We start from the raw sequence: 15,535 nt of genomic DNA, 5'->3' as shown, positions 1-15,535 counted from the left end.
TAAAATCTATGGGTACCACATACAGACCTCTTCCTTTTCTCATCTGCAGCCCTACCCACCCCTTGAGCATGTGCTCCCTTTGAGTTCGTTTGCCAACTCAAATATGCAGTTGAAGAAGAAAATGTACTACTTTACAATGGAGATGGACTCAATTGCGCTGCCCATGCGCTCACACAGACGCCATAGTGGATCAGATACAATAATGCGATGTCTATCTAAATCTATGGGTACCACATACACGCCTCTTCCTTTTCTCATCTGCAGCCCTACCCACCCCTTCACCGAGAACTTGCTTTTTTCGCTACTTTGTTGAGCGGTGTTGAATGAGGACCAAATTGCACTGTGTAACATCAATTAAGGAATAAAAGACAGACGCGTCTGGAAAAGTCACCCGAGCAAACATCTTTCAACCATCGGTCCTACACCACTTCTGGCCTTTAAATTAACTACTACGCCACTGTGTAAAAATGACAGCAAAGCACCGAGGGAAGAAGAACAAACACAATCACGAAGATTTTAACAATTTTAATCATGAATCTTCGGAACCGGAGGCGCGAGGTGGAAACCAGTATGCACTTTTGTTCATTTTATTCCTTCTGATTGTGGTCGGAGGTGCAACGGCGACATGGTTCTGTTTCCAGCAACACCAAAGTATAACCTACTTAGCAGACAACCTCATGGGCATGCAGATGAAGATAGTGAAGCTTCAGTCCTTCCAGGAAGAAATTCTACAGACAAATGAAAAGGTAAATAGCCTAGTTAACCATGCGTAATAACAACATGGGCAAAAATAATAGGCACGTCAAAGGCTGTTACCATGCATCAGCAAACATATCAAAGGAACATTTTGTACAAGGTAATTTGTGGTGAAGTCCTGTGTTGCAATACTGTTCCGACCTTCCTCATTTATTCTGCACTAGGTGACATATATTTACTATTTTCCTATGGATAGCCAGAGCCCTAAAGGCCCCCAAATGTGAGCTTCACATTTTATTTATATGGACAGCTCTAGCAGTCGGTATTTATAGGTCTTCACTACAGTAGTCAGTAAAAGGTCATGATAGTTGTGAAGTCATATCAAATGTCATACTGCAAAGACACTGAACTGAAGTGAGTCGCAATTATCCTATTTCTAACCCCGGTCAAGGTGGGCTTCACGCAGCTGTTGGCATTTGTAATGGCGTTTGACCTACAATTTGGGAACATTCACTGCACCAATAGTTTATGTTAGGGTAAGCCACTGAATGTCCCTACAATATAGGCATAGTAAAATGAGATTTATAAACATTTTGAAATAAACACATTTGACAAATATTCCACTTCCAATTCAACTACATTTTACAGCAGTTGACCCTGCTTGTAACCATGCTCTTGACACGATCATGGTGCTGATTTCAGTGTGCACTGTGCAGTTGCTAAAAGAAGCCAGTTGTCTACATGGGAATAGAAATAGCCTGCTACAATGCTCTATATTGACCTTAGTTGTGGTGAGTCCCTGTAACAAGTTATCCTAGTGCAAGTTGCCAGCTTCATTGCACTGTTTCCACAGCTGGTCTTTAATCATACATAGAAGCATGTTCTATAGATTAAACCGATTCAGACGTGGCCACCCGGGTGAGTGTGCCCAAAACATTGATTAAATAAGAGCCAAGGAAAATTAATAGACTAATTTAACCCTTTTATGGGCTCAATTTACTTCCCAATTAGGATGAGGAGGTATAATCACTATCTGCACATTCTTAATGCATGTTCCAAGTGGGTTAAGCATACCAGGATACCCTGCATCAATGAAAAGTTACTTTGTTGTCAAAACATGGCCCCACCTACAGGTATTACATCTAATTCATACAGACAGTCGCGAGATAAGAAACCTCCATTCAGAAGTTTGTTGAAGTTCTTTTACAGGACAAAAGGTTGACTGCCAACACCTGGTTGCAGGGCTGAATACAGGCATATGATTTTCCACATAAAGATCCTAAGGTTTTAACATGTTTTAACATTGACCTCCACATACAGTGCATTCGGAAAGTATTCATACCCCTTCCCTTTTTGTTACGTTACAGCCTTATTCTAATATGGATTAAATTGTTTTTCCCCCTCATCAATCTACACACAATACCCCATAATGACAATGCAAAAAACAGGTTTTTAAAAATGTTAGTACATTTATTCCACAAAAAAAAACAGAAGTATCACATTTACATAAGTGTTCAGACCCTTTACTCAGTACTTTGTTGAAGCACCTTTGGCAGCGATTACAGCCTTGAGTCTTCTTGGGTATGACGCTAAGCTTGGCACACCTGTATTTGGGGAGTTTCTCCCATTTCTTCTCTGCAGATCCTCTCAAGCTCTGTCAGGTTGGATGGGGAGTGTCGCTGCACAGCTATTTTCAGGTCTCTCCAGAGATGTTTGATCGGGTTCAAGTCCGGCCTCTGGCTGGGCCACTCAAGTACATTCAGAGACTTGTCCCGAAGCCACCCCTGCGTTGTCTTGGCTGTGTGCTTAGGGTCGTTGTCTTGTTGGAAGGTGAACCTTTGCTCCAGTCTGAGGTCCTGAGCGCTCTGGAGCAGGATCTCTCTGTACTTTGCTCCGTTCATCTTTCCCTCGATCGTGACTAGTCGCCCAGTCCCTGCTGCTGAAAAACATCCCCACAGCATGATTATGCCACCACCATGCTTCACCGTAGGGATGGTGTCAGGTTTCCTCCAGACGTGACGCTTGGCATTCAGGCCAAAGAGTTCAATCTTGGTTTCATCAGACCAGAAAATCTTGTTTCTCATGGTCTGAGAGTCCTTTAGGTGCCTTTTGGCAAACTCCAAGCGGGCTGTCATGTGCCATTTACTGAGGAGTGGCTTCCATCTTGCCACTCTACCATAAAGGCCTGATTGGTGGAATGCTGCAGAGATGGTTGTCCTTCTGGAAGGTTCTCCCATCTCCTCCACAGAGTAACTCTGGAGCTCTGTCAGAGTGACCATTGGTTTTTGGTCACCTCCCTGACCAAGGCCCTTTTCCCCCCGATTGCTCAGTTTGTCTAAAAACATGTTTTTGCTTTGTCAATTTTGGGGTATTGTGTGTGGATTGATGAGGGAAAATGTTTATTTAATCAGTTTTAGAATAAGGCTGTATCGTAACAAAGTGGAAAAAGGGAAGGGGTCTGAATACTTTCCGAATGCACTGTATATATAAAAAAAGAAGAAACTCTCAAGAGGTAGGGCTTCAGGTGCTTTCGGAAGATTGGCAGGGACTCTGCTGTTCTAGCTTCAGGGGGAAGCTGGTTCCACCATTGGGGTGCCAGGACAGAGAAGAGCTTGGACTGGGCTGAGCGGGAGCTGGGAGGGCCAAGAAACCAGAGTTGGCAGAACGGAGTGCTCGGGTTGGGGTGTAGGATTTGAGCATAGCCTGAAGGTAGGGAGGGGCAGTTCCTCTTGCTGGTCCGTAGGCAAGCACCATGGTCTTGTAGTGGATGTGAACTTTGACTGGAAGCCAGTGGACTGTGTGGGGTTACATGGGAGAACTTGGAAGGTTCAAAACCAGGCAGGCTGCAGCGTTCTGGATAAGTTGCAGGGGTTTGATGGCACAAGTGGGGAGTTCAGCCAACAGCGAGTTGCAGTAGTCCAGACGGGAAGGGAGGGAGAGAAAAGTAGTTGAGTATCATCCTCATAGCAATGATAGGAGAGACCATATGAGGATATGACAGAGAGCCTCCGTGACACAGAGGAGCAGTCTCGGTTGAGTGACCCATCTTGAAGCCTGACTGGTTAGGGTCAAGAAGATGGCCAACCTTTGACCATAATTTATAAGGTTAGCCTTCACACAGAGGGACTTCATCACTGATGGGGTCAGAATGTGGATTCACTTAACTGCTGACATAATTAAATTGTCCTACTTAAATCATAGGGTTATCCTACAGCCATTGCAGTACCTGGTCAATATCTTGTTCTCATTTCTTTACACCCACTTACTGGAACTGTCTTCGCCAATAGATAGTTCCCTTCAAGGATGAATAGCATGAGTGGTAAAAGACTTGATAAATGTTGTCTGTTTCTGACTGCTCACTTACTTGCTTATGGCTGCACAATGCATTGTATGATGGCTTGCCATAATTGTCTGTTCATCATGAAAGAAGCTGCCCTTTGTTTGGAGACCAGTGTCTGGGCAGATGTTTTTCAATATGTTATTTTGACTCTGAATAAATGAGGTTTATTTCCTTGCAGCAGCTCAGTACCGACGGCTTCGAGCATCGCCTCAACACCCTGGAAGAGTCATACGCACTGGCCCAGAAGCAGGTAGGCATGGCCCTGGCCATGGCTGAACAACTGAAGACCTCAGACCTGCCCACCCAAGTCCTCTCTCTACACACAGAGATGACGGCCCGGCTGGCAGAGATGCAGCTGGGCACAGTGTCCGCTGATCAGCTGACCCAGCTGCAGGCAATGCTGAAAGGGAAGAGCGAGGAGTTTGAGGCTGTCCGGCTGCAGGTGGAGGGCCTGGAAGGGTTGAGCACAGAGCTGGCCCAGAACGTGGAGGGCCTGACAGGGAGCCTGGCAGAGGCTGAGTCCAAGCTGGAGGAGAGGGCAGGGCTGGTGGGCACACTGAGCGCCACATTGGAGGGCCAGGCATCAGAGCTCCTGGGGCTGAAGGAACATCTCGCTGCCAACCAGGCTCAACTAGAGGCCAGTACAGCGGAGATTGCAAGTGTCAAGTATGTAGTGTATTTGGGGTTGGTAAATTCCTGAAACTTTCCCAAAGTTCACTTTATTTGTATTTATTTTTATCTCAGAAGCAGGAGGAAACCTGTGTTCTTTTGGGAAACTTTTTTTTAAACCTTAAATATATTGGTTTCTATTTCTGTATTAGTTGGTTTCACTGTGCATCTCACAGTGTGTGCATACCTGTGTTTCAGGGAGCTGATGGAGACGGGGCAGTTTCAGAGGGCCCAGCAGGCCAGTGTGGAGGAGAAGCTGGTGACTGTAGAACAGAGTCTGCAGGAGCAGAACTCAGCGGCCCACAGTCTGCACTCTGAGGTCCGCGCTCAGCTGGAGGCCGCGCAGAAACAGGTCGCCCAGGTAACGCCTACAGGAACTCTCACACATGCCAGGGTTTAGAATGTTGTGTTAGTAGGGAACTGGGTCACCCTCAAATATAGCCAAAATAGTTTGTTTTACATTTTTCTAATAGGCCTTTCTTCCTTTTATGAATATTGAAATATTTCTAATAGTATTTTCTTTTAATGAATATTCGGATGTACAGGTACATCAGGACCAGTCACAGGTTATTATTTTTCTAAACTTTTTCATATTTTCTCATCTTTCTCATCATCATTTTTTTGGCGTATTTTGTACAGAGGAGCATGCACATTCTCGTAACTATTTTTGCCCTGCATGTGTCCATGGGGAACTTTTATGTGATTGCTGCTTAACCATTAGTATGTAGAGGCTAATTGCCTGCTGTGGATTCTCTGATGAATTCTGGGGAAATGTTGTATTGCCATTCATATATTGCAATGTAGGCCAAATACATTACACCAATGTGATTACAAAGTCACCATAGGCCCTGTACTTCCTCTAAGTACTAACTCACTATAATTCTGTCTATTCCAGCTGGAAGGAGGGGTTCAAGCAGATGAGCCCTCAGAGGAGGTGGAGGAGACTGTTCCGGCTGCTGCTGAGGAGGTGGAAGAGGCTGCTCCTACAGAAGAGGAGCAGGCTGCTGAGGAGGTGGTGGTGGAGGAGGAGGAGGCAGCTCACTTAGATGGGGAGCCTGTTGAACAGGAGGACTCTGCTGTCCCAGAGGAACAGACTGCTCCTGCAGAGAAGGAGGAGGAGGAGATGGTGGAAGAGCAGGAGGACTTGGCAGAGGCAGCACCGGAGGAGGTGCGGGCAGAAGAGAATGTAGAAGAGCAGGCCGAAGAGGAGGATTCTGAAGCGGAGGAGAAGCAGGCCGTGGAGGAAGAAGGGGAACAACCAGAAGAAGATGGGGCCTCTCCTGAGGAGGAATGTAAGTCTGTCTTAAAATGCATTTCAAACTAGAGTACAAACCTCCAGTGACTGCAAAGTGCAGGGTACAAAAAGTAAACTAACGAAGTAAAGATGGATACCCGCACACCGACGAATGCTCCTGCAGCGTTATTGTGCAACATTTCGACTCAAATGTCTTCGTTAGCCCGATTTTAATATGCTCAGTGGTGAGTGGATCCATCTTTATTTCAAGGGTTTTACAATTACTCTACCTCTTTTGGCCTGAAATTGTTTCAAATGAGGAACACTAATGTGTTAATACAATGTTACTAGTCTAATTAGTGTTATTACACAGGTATAAGAGCAACTTAATGTAAAGTGTTACCGATGCCACTTACAAAATATAACAGACCATTTAGGGTTTCAATATCTTCTCTCATTGGTTGAGCAGTGTTCCTCACTAAAGGGCATTGTGGGCAATAGTGTATGAAATGTTTTTTTCTGATTTGCCTGGTCAGCTCCAGGGCCTTTAGTGAAAAACATGACCATTGATCTCTCTCATAACTGTAATGTTAACTGTTATGTTATTCTATTTTACAGTGTGAATGTAAGCAGCAAGGAAAATCTTCTACAACCACCAAACTCACAGAGGATAATCAACACGTTCAGTCTGCATCATGACAAATGGGAAGGCATTGCCGATGTTGAGGTGCAATAAACATTTACTTTTTCTTTCCAAGGGGAAAAATCAGGTCGATAGGATTTACACAACTCTCTAGAATCAGTATTGTTACATCAATTAATGTGTGTATGAGAGGGCTAACTGGTCAGGCGATGGTTAATAATATTCAGGACTCACCTGTCAATATCAACCTCAAAGCCTTAATCTATTTTAACAACACATCTCTTTCTATAGATTATTTTACATACACCAATGTCACACTTTTTCTGCAAGCTCAGTTGAAACCGTCTGCGTTCAAAGTGACAAGGAGAACTAACTAAAAAGCCAATAGAAAAACAGTAATTCACTCTCACAGTCACACACAATCAAACAAAGCCATAAAAACATACCCATCTTGTTGATATGAACATGGCTTTCCTTTTGTCATTGTCTGAAATGTCTTGTTGGGATTTTCACTGGAATAAGGGATACGGAACAAGAGTTGGTGAACGACAGTTACTGTATCCTATTTGTTTACACAGGAATAAACAGCCTACTAAAGGAATAGCATGGGGGTAGCAAGGGCCATATCTATGAAATGCTAACATTTTCATGCAGTTTTACTAAAGATTGTTAGTCTAGTTGTTTTTTTACTGACAGTTTTCTTTTGACTTTTGTCTGTACACAATGTGCACTGTTACTGCCCAGGCATTGGGTAATTATGTCTCTCACAACGTACCACTCATCTCAGATCTCTGATGTATCTTTTATAAAATAAACCCTGGTTTATCCTCCGTAAATTTTTTTATACTGAGTTCAGTCTCCTTGTTAATTTTTTTCTACGATTTAATAGTATCTCATATGAACTGAAGTGAACATCTTTGATACAGTCTCGTCATTTTACAGTTGCAGAAAATGCCTTAATTTATCTTCATGGCTTAATATGTTGTCTGTCCTATTACAGGGAGTAAAAAATGTGGTGACAGTGACACACTTATTCTCCCTGTACAATCAGCTCTGTAGTCTGTCACCTTCACCAAGGTCAAACTAATGTGTTCCCATTTTTACATTTCTAATGATGTACTGCTGTGAAGTGGTCCCATTTTTACATTTCTAATGATGTACTGCTGTGAAGTGGTCCCATTTTTAGTGCTACAACGCAGCATAGATATATTGTGGAAGAGTGTCTGTAATAATTTTATTCCACATGTCCGTGCATGCCATGTGAGGGTCGACTCATAATGAAATGCTGAAAAACACAGACGTGTGTGGTTGCACATGCCTGCGTGCATTTTTGTGTGGAATCTTTACTCTGGTTAAGAATAATGACTTGAACTACCGGTTTGGTACTGCCACTATGGTTTACTATTATACCTGTTAAGCTGAGTTGACAAACTACTGCATACCTGGAAATAATTTAATTGACTAAAAATTATATGATGTACACTGAACAAAAATATAAATGCAACAATTTCTAAGATGTTACAGTTCATATAAGGAAATCAGTAAATTGAAATTAATGAATTAGGCCCTAATCTATGGGTTTCACATGACTGGGAATGCAGATATGCATCTGTTGGTCACAGCTAGATAAAAAAAAAGTAGGGGTGTGGATCAGAAAATCAGTCAGTATCTGGTGTGACCAACCATTTGCTTCAAGCAGTGCGACACCTCTCCTTCGCATAAAGTTGCACAGGCTGTTGATTGTGGCCTGTGGAATGTTGTCCCACTCCTATTCAATGGCTGTGTGAAGTTGCTGGATATTGGCGGGAGTTGGAACGAGCTGTCGTACAGGTCGATCCAGTTAATCCCAAACATGCTCAATGGGTGACATGTCTGGTGAGTATGAAGGCCATGGAAGAACTTGGAACATTTTCAGCGTCCAGGAATTGTGTACAGATCCTCGGGCCGTGCATTATCATACTGAAACATGAGGTGATGGTGACGGATGAATGGCACGACAATGGACCTCAGGATCTCGTCACGGTATCTCTGTGCATTCAAATTGCCATTAATTAAAATGCAATTGTGTATGTCTGTAGCTTATACCTGCCCATACCATAACCCCACCGCCACCATGGGACACTCTGTTCACAACGTTGACGTCAGCAAACTGCTCGAAACCAGGATTCATCCACGAAAAGCACACTTCTCCAGTGTGCTAGTGGCCATCAAAGGTGAGCATTTGCCAACTGAAGTCTGTTACGACGCCGAACTAAAGTCCGGTCAAGACCCTGGTGAGGATGACGAGCACGCAGATGAGTTTCCCTGAGACGGTTTCTGACAGTTTGTGCAGAAATTCTTCGGTTGAGCAAACCCACAGTTTCATCAGCTGTCCAGGTGGCTGGTCTCAGACGATCCCGCAGGTGAAGAAGCCAGATGTGGAGGTCCTGGGCTGGTGTGGTTACATGTGGTCTGCTGTTGTGAGGCCGGTTGGACGAACTACTAAATTCTCTAAAACGACGTTGGAGGTGGCTTATGGTAGAGAACTGAACATTCCATTTTCTGGCAACAGCTTAGGTGGCCATTCCTGCAGTCAGCATGCCAATTGCACGCTCCCTCAAAATTTGAGACATCTGTGGCATTGTGCTGTGTGACAAAACTGCACATTCTGCGTGGGCTTTTATTGTCCCCAGCACAAGGTGCACCTGTGTAATGATCATGCTGTTTAATCCGCTTCTTGATATGCCAAAACCTCAGGTGGATCGATTATCTTGGCCAAGGAGAAATGCTCACTAACAGGGGTGTAAACAAATTTGTGCACAATATTTGAGAGAAATAAGCTTTTTGTGCATGTGGAACATTTTCTGGGATCTTTTCTTTCAGCTCATGAAACATGGGACCAACACTTTACATGTTGTTTTTATATTTTTGTTCAGTGTATTATTACATTAAAAAAAAACATTTTAGTCATTTTAGCAGACGCTCTTATCCAGAGCGACTTACAGTTAGTGAGTGCATACATTTTTCATACATGGTAAAGGATAAGGCCCCAGGGAGTTATATTTTATTTTACCTTTATTTAAACAGGAAGTCACCATTGAGACCAGGGTCTCTTTCACAAGGGAGCCCTGCAAATACACTGAGTGTAATAAAACATTAGGAACACCTTCCTAATATGAGTTGCACCCGCTAACATGAGTCTCAATTCATCGGGGCATGGTCTCTACAAGGTGTCAAAAGCGTTCCACAGGGATGCTGGCCCATGTTGACTCCAATGCTTCCCACAGTTGTGTCAAGTTGGCTGGGTGTCCTTTGAGTGGTGGACCATTCTTGATACACACGGGAAACTATTGAGCGTGAAAAACCCAGCAGCATTGCAGTTCTTGACACACTCAAACTGGTGCGCCTGGCACATAATACCATACCCCGTTCAAAGGCACTTAAATATTTTGTCTTGCCCATTCAACCTCTGAATGGCACACATACACAATCCATGTCCAATTGTCTCAAAGCTTCAAAATGATTCTTTAACCTGTCATCTACGCTGATTGAAGTGGATTTAACACGTGACATTAATAAGGGATCATATCTTTCACCTGGTCAGTCTGTCATGGAAAGAGCAGGTGTTCCTAATGTTTTGTACAATCAGTGTGCAATTTATAAGACAAAATTGAGTCAAAATCAAATGCAATGTAAAACAAACTAAATTACTGCACAACACAAACATGACATTGCTTTGTAACAATGCACAATGGATTAGTATCGTTGTACAATTATTTCTAAATTTGTGAAGACTACAACCATTGTGTGTGTTATTCTGTTGTATGTGAACGTTTTCAGTGTGTTTGAGATGATCTGCACAGAATCACTGATCTACAAATCATCTTGCACCCTCGTAATGTGGTTAAGTTTAGCGAATCAGCGCAGCAGCTGTGTGGTGTGTAAACTGCAGTGCTTGCATCAGGCTCTTGGAGACACAATTGGCTCAGAGTGCCTTGCGGCCCGCCTATGAGTCTGTGTATTGACTGCACCGTGCCTTGCCTAGCTGATGGAGAGGAAACCATCTCTCTCTCTCTTTTTCCTTCTCTCCCCCTCCACGTTATTGCTCCCCTCTTTCTCTCTCTCTCTCTCTCTCCCTCTCCCAGGATCGTATCCGGCCTCTCCCACTGCAGTCTCTGACCTTCAACTAGCCTGGGACCATGCAAGCCTGCCTGCCCAGGTATGGAACTGACCCCTATCCTATCCCCTTATCTGCATGACTTCCCTGTGTTTTTACACGCAGAATGAAAAAGCTAGCCACTTCTGTTACTTTGATCCGAGAGGGGGTGTGGCCCCCTCACTAGTGTTTGGTATTTCCTGGTATTGGAAGGTATACCCTTCTCTGGAATTTGTATTGTACTGCGTGGGAAGTTGGTGCCCCTGGGTTGCGTGTGTTAGTGGAATGGTTTGGGGTGTGAGTGTGTTTAGCTAAAGTACATATTTAGTACACTTAATGGAAAGAAATACATTTTTCTTCACATGCCCCATTTAGGGTTATTACATTTTGTTGGTCAAGTTCAATAATACGGTCATTTGCAATATAAATGGAATAGTAGATGCTGGTGCATTGGCACTACAATACCACACACCAGTATGTTTAAATTACAACCCCAACAAATGCATCCTATATGAATATTTGGTCTCGAATTTGACATGCTTAAATCAAATTAGACATGCTTAAATCAAGTGTTTTTTAAACGTACTTTAAGTCCTATATCACATTTGCCTTAAGTATTTTTCATGATTGTGAATCTGCCACTGTGTAGAAATATGACTGTAATGTTGCTACAGAAGCTCAGTTGCTAGTAATGTAGCCATCCACAGCCCTTTAATCAGTGTTAAATAATGCAGTAGACTGAGGTCCTGACAGACTGTCCACTTAGGCTTTCTCTCAGGATGGAGGGTGTGGAGGGTGCCTTCCCGGCAGAGCAGAGGCTGATCGAGTGATACTCAGTACAGTAAAAGGGAGGGAGGGAGTGCAGCCTGCAGCCGGTACTAGTGGGAACAACATGAGCCATTACCCTGAATGCTGCTTACTCGACTCTTCCTCTCTCTGTCTATGAAGCCCAACGGCTGCTAACGTGGCTGTCACTCAGAGGTCATTGATTGGCTACTGTCAACGCCTAGAGTCATGAAACATGATCATGAAAGGAATACCACACAATGTCCTAAGAGAATTGTACCATTGATTAGCGCTAGGCATTGAGGGGGTGATTCAGTCCTCTGGTTACTATTGTGAACTTATTGTGTGCTTTGTACAGTCCATTGTTGTTTTGTGATTTGCATAATAAATATGTGGTATTTCATCAAGTACTGAATGATATGAATAACTGATCAAGTTGTTGAGCGATGGAATGAAGAACCACTTCAACATAATGAGGACGTAATTACATGTAACCTGCTCTGAATATCTGTTTTGGTAGTAGCTTTCAGAGCGATCACTTTCCATTAAGATTTTGGATGTGTTTGATTTCACTGCTACCCTCTTATCCTGAAAGGTTGTGATGACTATTTGAGCCTAATGTCAGCTTACCCTGATACGTTGTTACTAGGTGACAGTGTGGCCAGAGTTCATAGAAACTATTTATAGGACATGACAGCTATGCCCTGCAAAGTGCAGCTGTCCTGTTTCCAACCCTGCAGGTCGTATCTAACCCCGGTGAGAGATGAGGAGGCAGAGTCTCAGAGGAAGGCCAGGTCTCGACAGGCCAGGCAAACCCGCAGATCCACACAGGTACAACACACTCCAAGGGCCAATTTCCCAGACACAGATTAAGTCTAGTCCTGGAGTGAAACTGCATGGTCAATGGAAATTCTCCATTAGGAATCCAAGACTAGGCTTAGTCTGTGTCAGGCAACCTGACCCCAAGATATTCTTTACTATTCATGTGATTTTATTGGACTATTTATCTATAGTATCTTGTTAATCTTAGGATGTACTGTCTGCATCTTCCTCAGGGTGTGACCCTGGCTGAACTGAAGGAGGCTCAGAGGACCTACAGCCTGTCTCCTCTGGACAGAGACAGACAGACAGAGGATGAATGTAGCAGACCGACTGACAGGTCCTGTCTGCGTGGGGCTACAGCGGACAGAGGAGAGGCCAGGTCCAGCCTGGCACAGTATAAGGAGACAGAGGATCATATTCCTACATGGAGCAGGGAGATAGACGAGGTGGGGATAAAACTTGAGTCATGTAGCATTAACCTTTCACCTCAGGATCTTATTGTTGTCATTAGATATTGTTTATAGATCATCTATGAATATGTCATCTTGTGAGAAGTCATCTTGTACTATAGTAGCTGTGTAGTTTAAGGTTCCAATGAGCCAAGTATTGAAGCGCTGTTTTTACCATTTCAAGCTTGGAAATCATAGATCAAGGCTGGGGACCATAGAGGCAGAGTATTCCACTGCAGGACCATGCCTCACATCTCCCTCTGCCAGTGGACCCTATACCCTGCCTTTCTCCTCCAGCCTGGCCAACCGCACATCCTCCAGAGGTCAGCAACCACACATTGTACTCAGTCATACAGAAACGACTGAATCCAGATGTTTACATTTTATTACTCAAGCATGTTAATGAAGTTGCTTTGTTACAGAAATGTTACTATATCGATACAGTGGGGGAAAAAAGTATTTAGTCAGCCACCAATTGTGCAAGTTCTCCCACTTAAAAAGATGAGAGAGGCCTGTAATTTTCATCATAGGTACACGTCAACTATGACAGACAAAATGAGAAAGAAAAATCCAGAAAATCACATTGTAGGATTTTTAATGAATTTATTTGCAAATTATGGTGGAAAATAAGTATTTGGTCAATAACAAAAGTTTCTCAATACTTTGTTATATACCCTTTGTTGGCAATGACACAGGTCAAACGTTTTCTGTAAGTCTTCACAAGGTTTTCACACACTGTTGCTGGTATTTTGGCCAATTCCTCCATGCAGATCTCCTCTAGAGCAGTGATGTGTTGGGGCTGTCGCTGGGCAACACAGACTTTCAACTCCCTCCAAAGATTTTCTATGGGGTTGAGATCTGGAGACTGGCTAGGCCACTCCAGGACCTTGAAATGCTTCTTACGAAGCCACTCCTTCGTTGCCCGGGCGGTGTGTTTGGGATCATTGTCATGCTGAAAGACCCAGCCACGTTTCATCTTCAATGCCCTTGCAGATGGAAGGAGGTTTTCACTCAAAATCTCACGATACATGGCCCCATTCATTCTTTCCTTTACACGGATCAGTCATCCTGGTCCCTTTGTAGAAAAACAGCCCCAAAGCATGATGTTTCCACCCCCATGCTTCACAGTAGGTATGGTGTTCTTTGGATGCAACTCAGCATTCTTTGTCCTCCAAACACGACGAGTTGAGTTTTTACCAAAAAGTTATATTTTGGTTTCATCTGACCATATGACATTCTCCCAATCCTCTTCTGGATCATCCAAATGCACTCTAGCAAACTTCAGACGGGCCTGGACATGTACTGGCTTAAGCAGGGGGACACGTCTGGCACTGCAGGATTTGAGTCCCTGGCGGCGTAGTGTGTTACTGATGGTAGGCTTTGTTACTTTGGTCCCAGCTCTCTGCAGGTCATTCACTAGGTCCCCCGTGTGGTTCTGGGATTTTTGCTCACCGTTCTTGTGATCATTTTGACCCCACGGGGTGAGATCTTGCGTGGAGCCCCAGATCGAGGGAGATTATCAGTGGTCTTGTATGTCTTCCATTTCCTAATAATTGCTCCCACAGTTGATTTCTTCAAACCAAGCTGCTTACCTATTGCAGATTCAGTCTTCCCAGCCTGGTGCAGGTCTACAATTTTGTTTCTGGTGTCCTTTGACAGCTCTTTGGTCTTGGCCATAGTGGAGTTTGGAGTGTGACTGTTTGAGGTTGTGGACAGGTGTCTTTTATACTGATAACAAGTTCAAACAGGTGCCATTAATACAGGTAACGAGTGGAGGACAGAGGAGCCTCTTAAAGAAGAAGTTACAGGTCTGTGAGAGCCAGAAATCTTGCTTGTTTGTAGGTGACCAAATACTTATTTTCCACCATAATTTGCAAATAAATTCATTAAAAATCCTACAATGTGATTTTCTGGATTTATTTTCCTCAATTTGTCTGTCATAGTTGACGTGTACCTATGATGAAAATTACAGGCCTCTCTCATCTTTTTAAGTGGGAGAACTTGCACAATTGGTGGCTGACTAAATACTTTTTTTCCCCACTGTATATCCATGTCATGTGATGTACGGTATGTACCATAGGAAGAAAATGATATACCTGACACCCTTCGCACTATGATTATGCAGTCAGTCCACCAGTTTTTTGTTGTTGTTTTTGATTGTTTTTACTATAAGATCTCTATAGGATAAAGACCTTGGCATGGTTGGGCGCAGTAACTGTTTAGTGATTGTCTCTTATCATGTGAATACTGTAGTTGTTGAATGGAAAGATGAAAACCAGAACCCCGTTGAGGATCCCTCCAAACGTGTCCTCGCCACAAGAGAGAAACATCTTCGGTTCTGCGACCAAGAGGCAGATGAAACCTACCAGACTTTTAAGGTATGTGGGTTTGATCAAATTCGCTACCAATGTTAAAGCTATGATCTTATAGATTTGACATTTTTCAGAATTGAAGGTGAACAAAAACAAAATCTAAATGTTGAAACAAACTCCTTCTAGAAATGTCTGTGCCATTTTCAGCTACCACTAGGTGGTGGCAAAAGAAAGTATGATTTCAGTACAGTATCATTCTCCTCCCAGATGATGGGGCGTTTGTTGAGCAACAGTTGCATTTGCAGTGGGGAATTGTATTATATTCTATTACACACTTCACTGATTATATTGTCAGAGTAATAGCAGGGGATTTCTATGATTCTTGAAATACACTACATTCATTCATTCTAGTCATTTAGCAGATGCTCTTATCCAGAGCGACTTACAGT

General features: G+C 43.4%; 2 protein-coding genes across 13 annotated transcripts in view; both read left to right on the top strand.

Moving 5' to 3' along the window:
* The first annotated feature begins 251 nt into the window (after nt 1-251).
* LOC121545623 (neurofilament light polypeptide-like) lies at nt 252-7,432 on the top strand. Of its 3 annotated transcripts, none has more exons than XM_041856303.2 (6): nt 252-746; nt 4,218-4,702; nt 4,904-5,066; nt 5,251-5,271; nt 5,601-5,997; nt 6,558-7,432. In XM_041856303.2, exons 1-6 carry the CDS (start codon nt 468-470, stop codon nt 6,560-6,562), a joined length of 1,350 nt encoding a protein of 449 aa, XP_041712237.1. In that variant the 5' UTR covers nt 252-467; the 3' UTR covers nt 6,563-7,432. The 3 variants fall into 3 exon arrangements, with proteins under 3 accessions (XP_041712237.1, XP_041712236.1, XP_041712238.1); XM_041856302.2 differs by having other exon boundaries at nt 4,215-4,702; XM_041856304.2 differs by lacking the exon at nt 5,251-5,271 and having other exon boundaries at nt 253-746; nt 4,215-4,702.
* Nucleotides 7,433-10,570: 3,138 nt separating this feature from the next.
* The window catches only part of LOC121545625 (protein phosphatase 1 regulatory subunit 12B), a 31,543-nt gene continuing 26,578 nt past the window's right edge, over nt 10,571-15,535 (top strand). For 3 of the 10 annotated variants that reach the window (XR_005996280.2, XM_041856308.2, XM_041856312.2), the window contains exons 1-5: nt 10,573-10,780; nt 12,201-12,334; nt 12,559-12,771; nt 12,959-13,097; nt 15,028-15,152. Coding sequence is in view for 9 of the 10 variants with exons in the window: in XM_041856308.2 (XP_041712242.2) it covers nt 12,203-12,334; nt 12,559-12,771; nt 12,959-13,097; nt 15,028-15,152 (609 nt within the window). In the remaining variant the exon portion in view is untranslated. Of the gene's footprint in view, nt 10,781-12,200; nt 12,335-12,558; nt 12,772-12,958; nt 13,098-15,027; nt 15,153-15,535 lie in introns of all 10 variants that reach the window. The other 7 variants (XM_041856311.2, XM_041856316.2, XM_041856314.2 and 4 more) reach the window with 5 other exon arrangements.

This window comes from Coregonus clupeaformis, chromosome 30 (genome assembly GCF_020615455.1).
Source record: "Coregonus clupeaformis isolate EN_2021a chromosome 30, ASM2061545v1, whole genome shotgun sequence".
NCBI classification, from domain to species: domain Eukaryota; kingdom Metazoa; phylum Chordata; class Actinopteri; order Salmoniformes; family Salmonidae; genus Coregonus; species Coregonus clupeaformis.
This window is presented reverse-complemented; position numbering and strand designations above follow the sequence as displayed.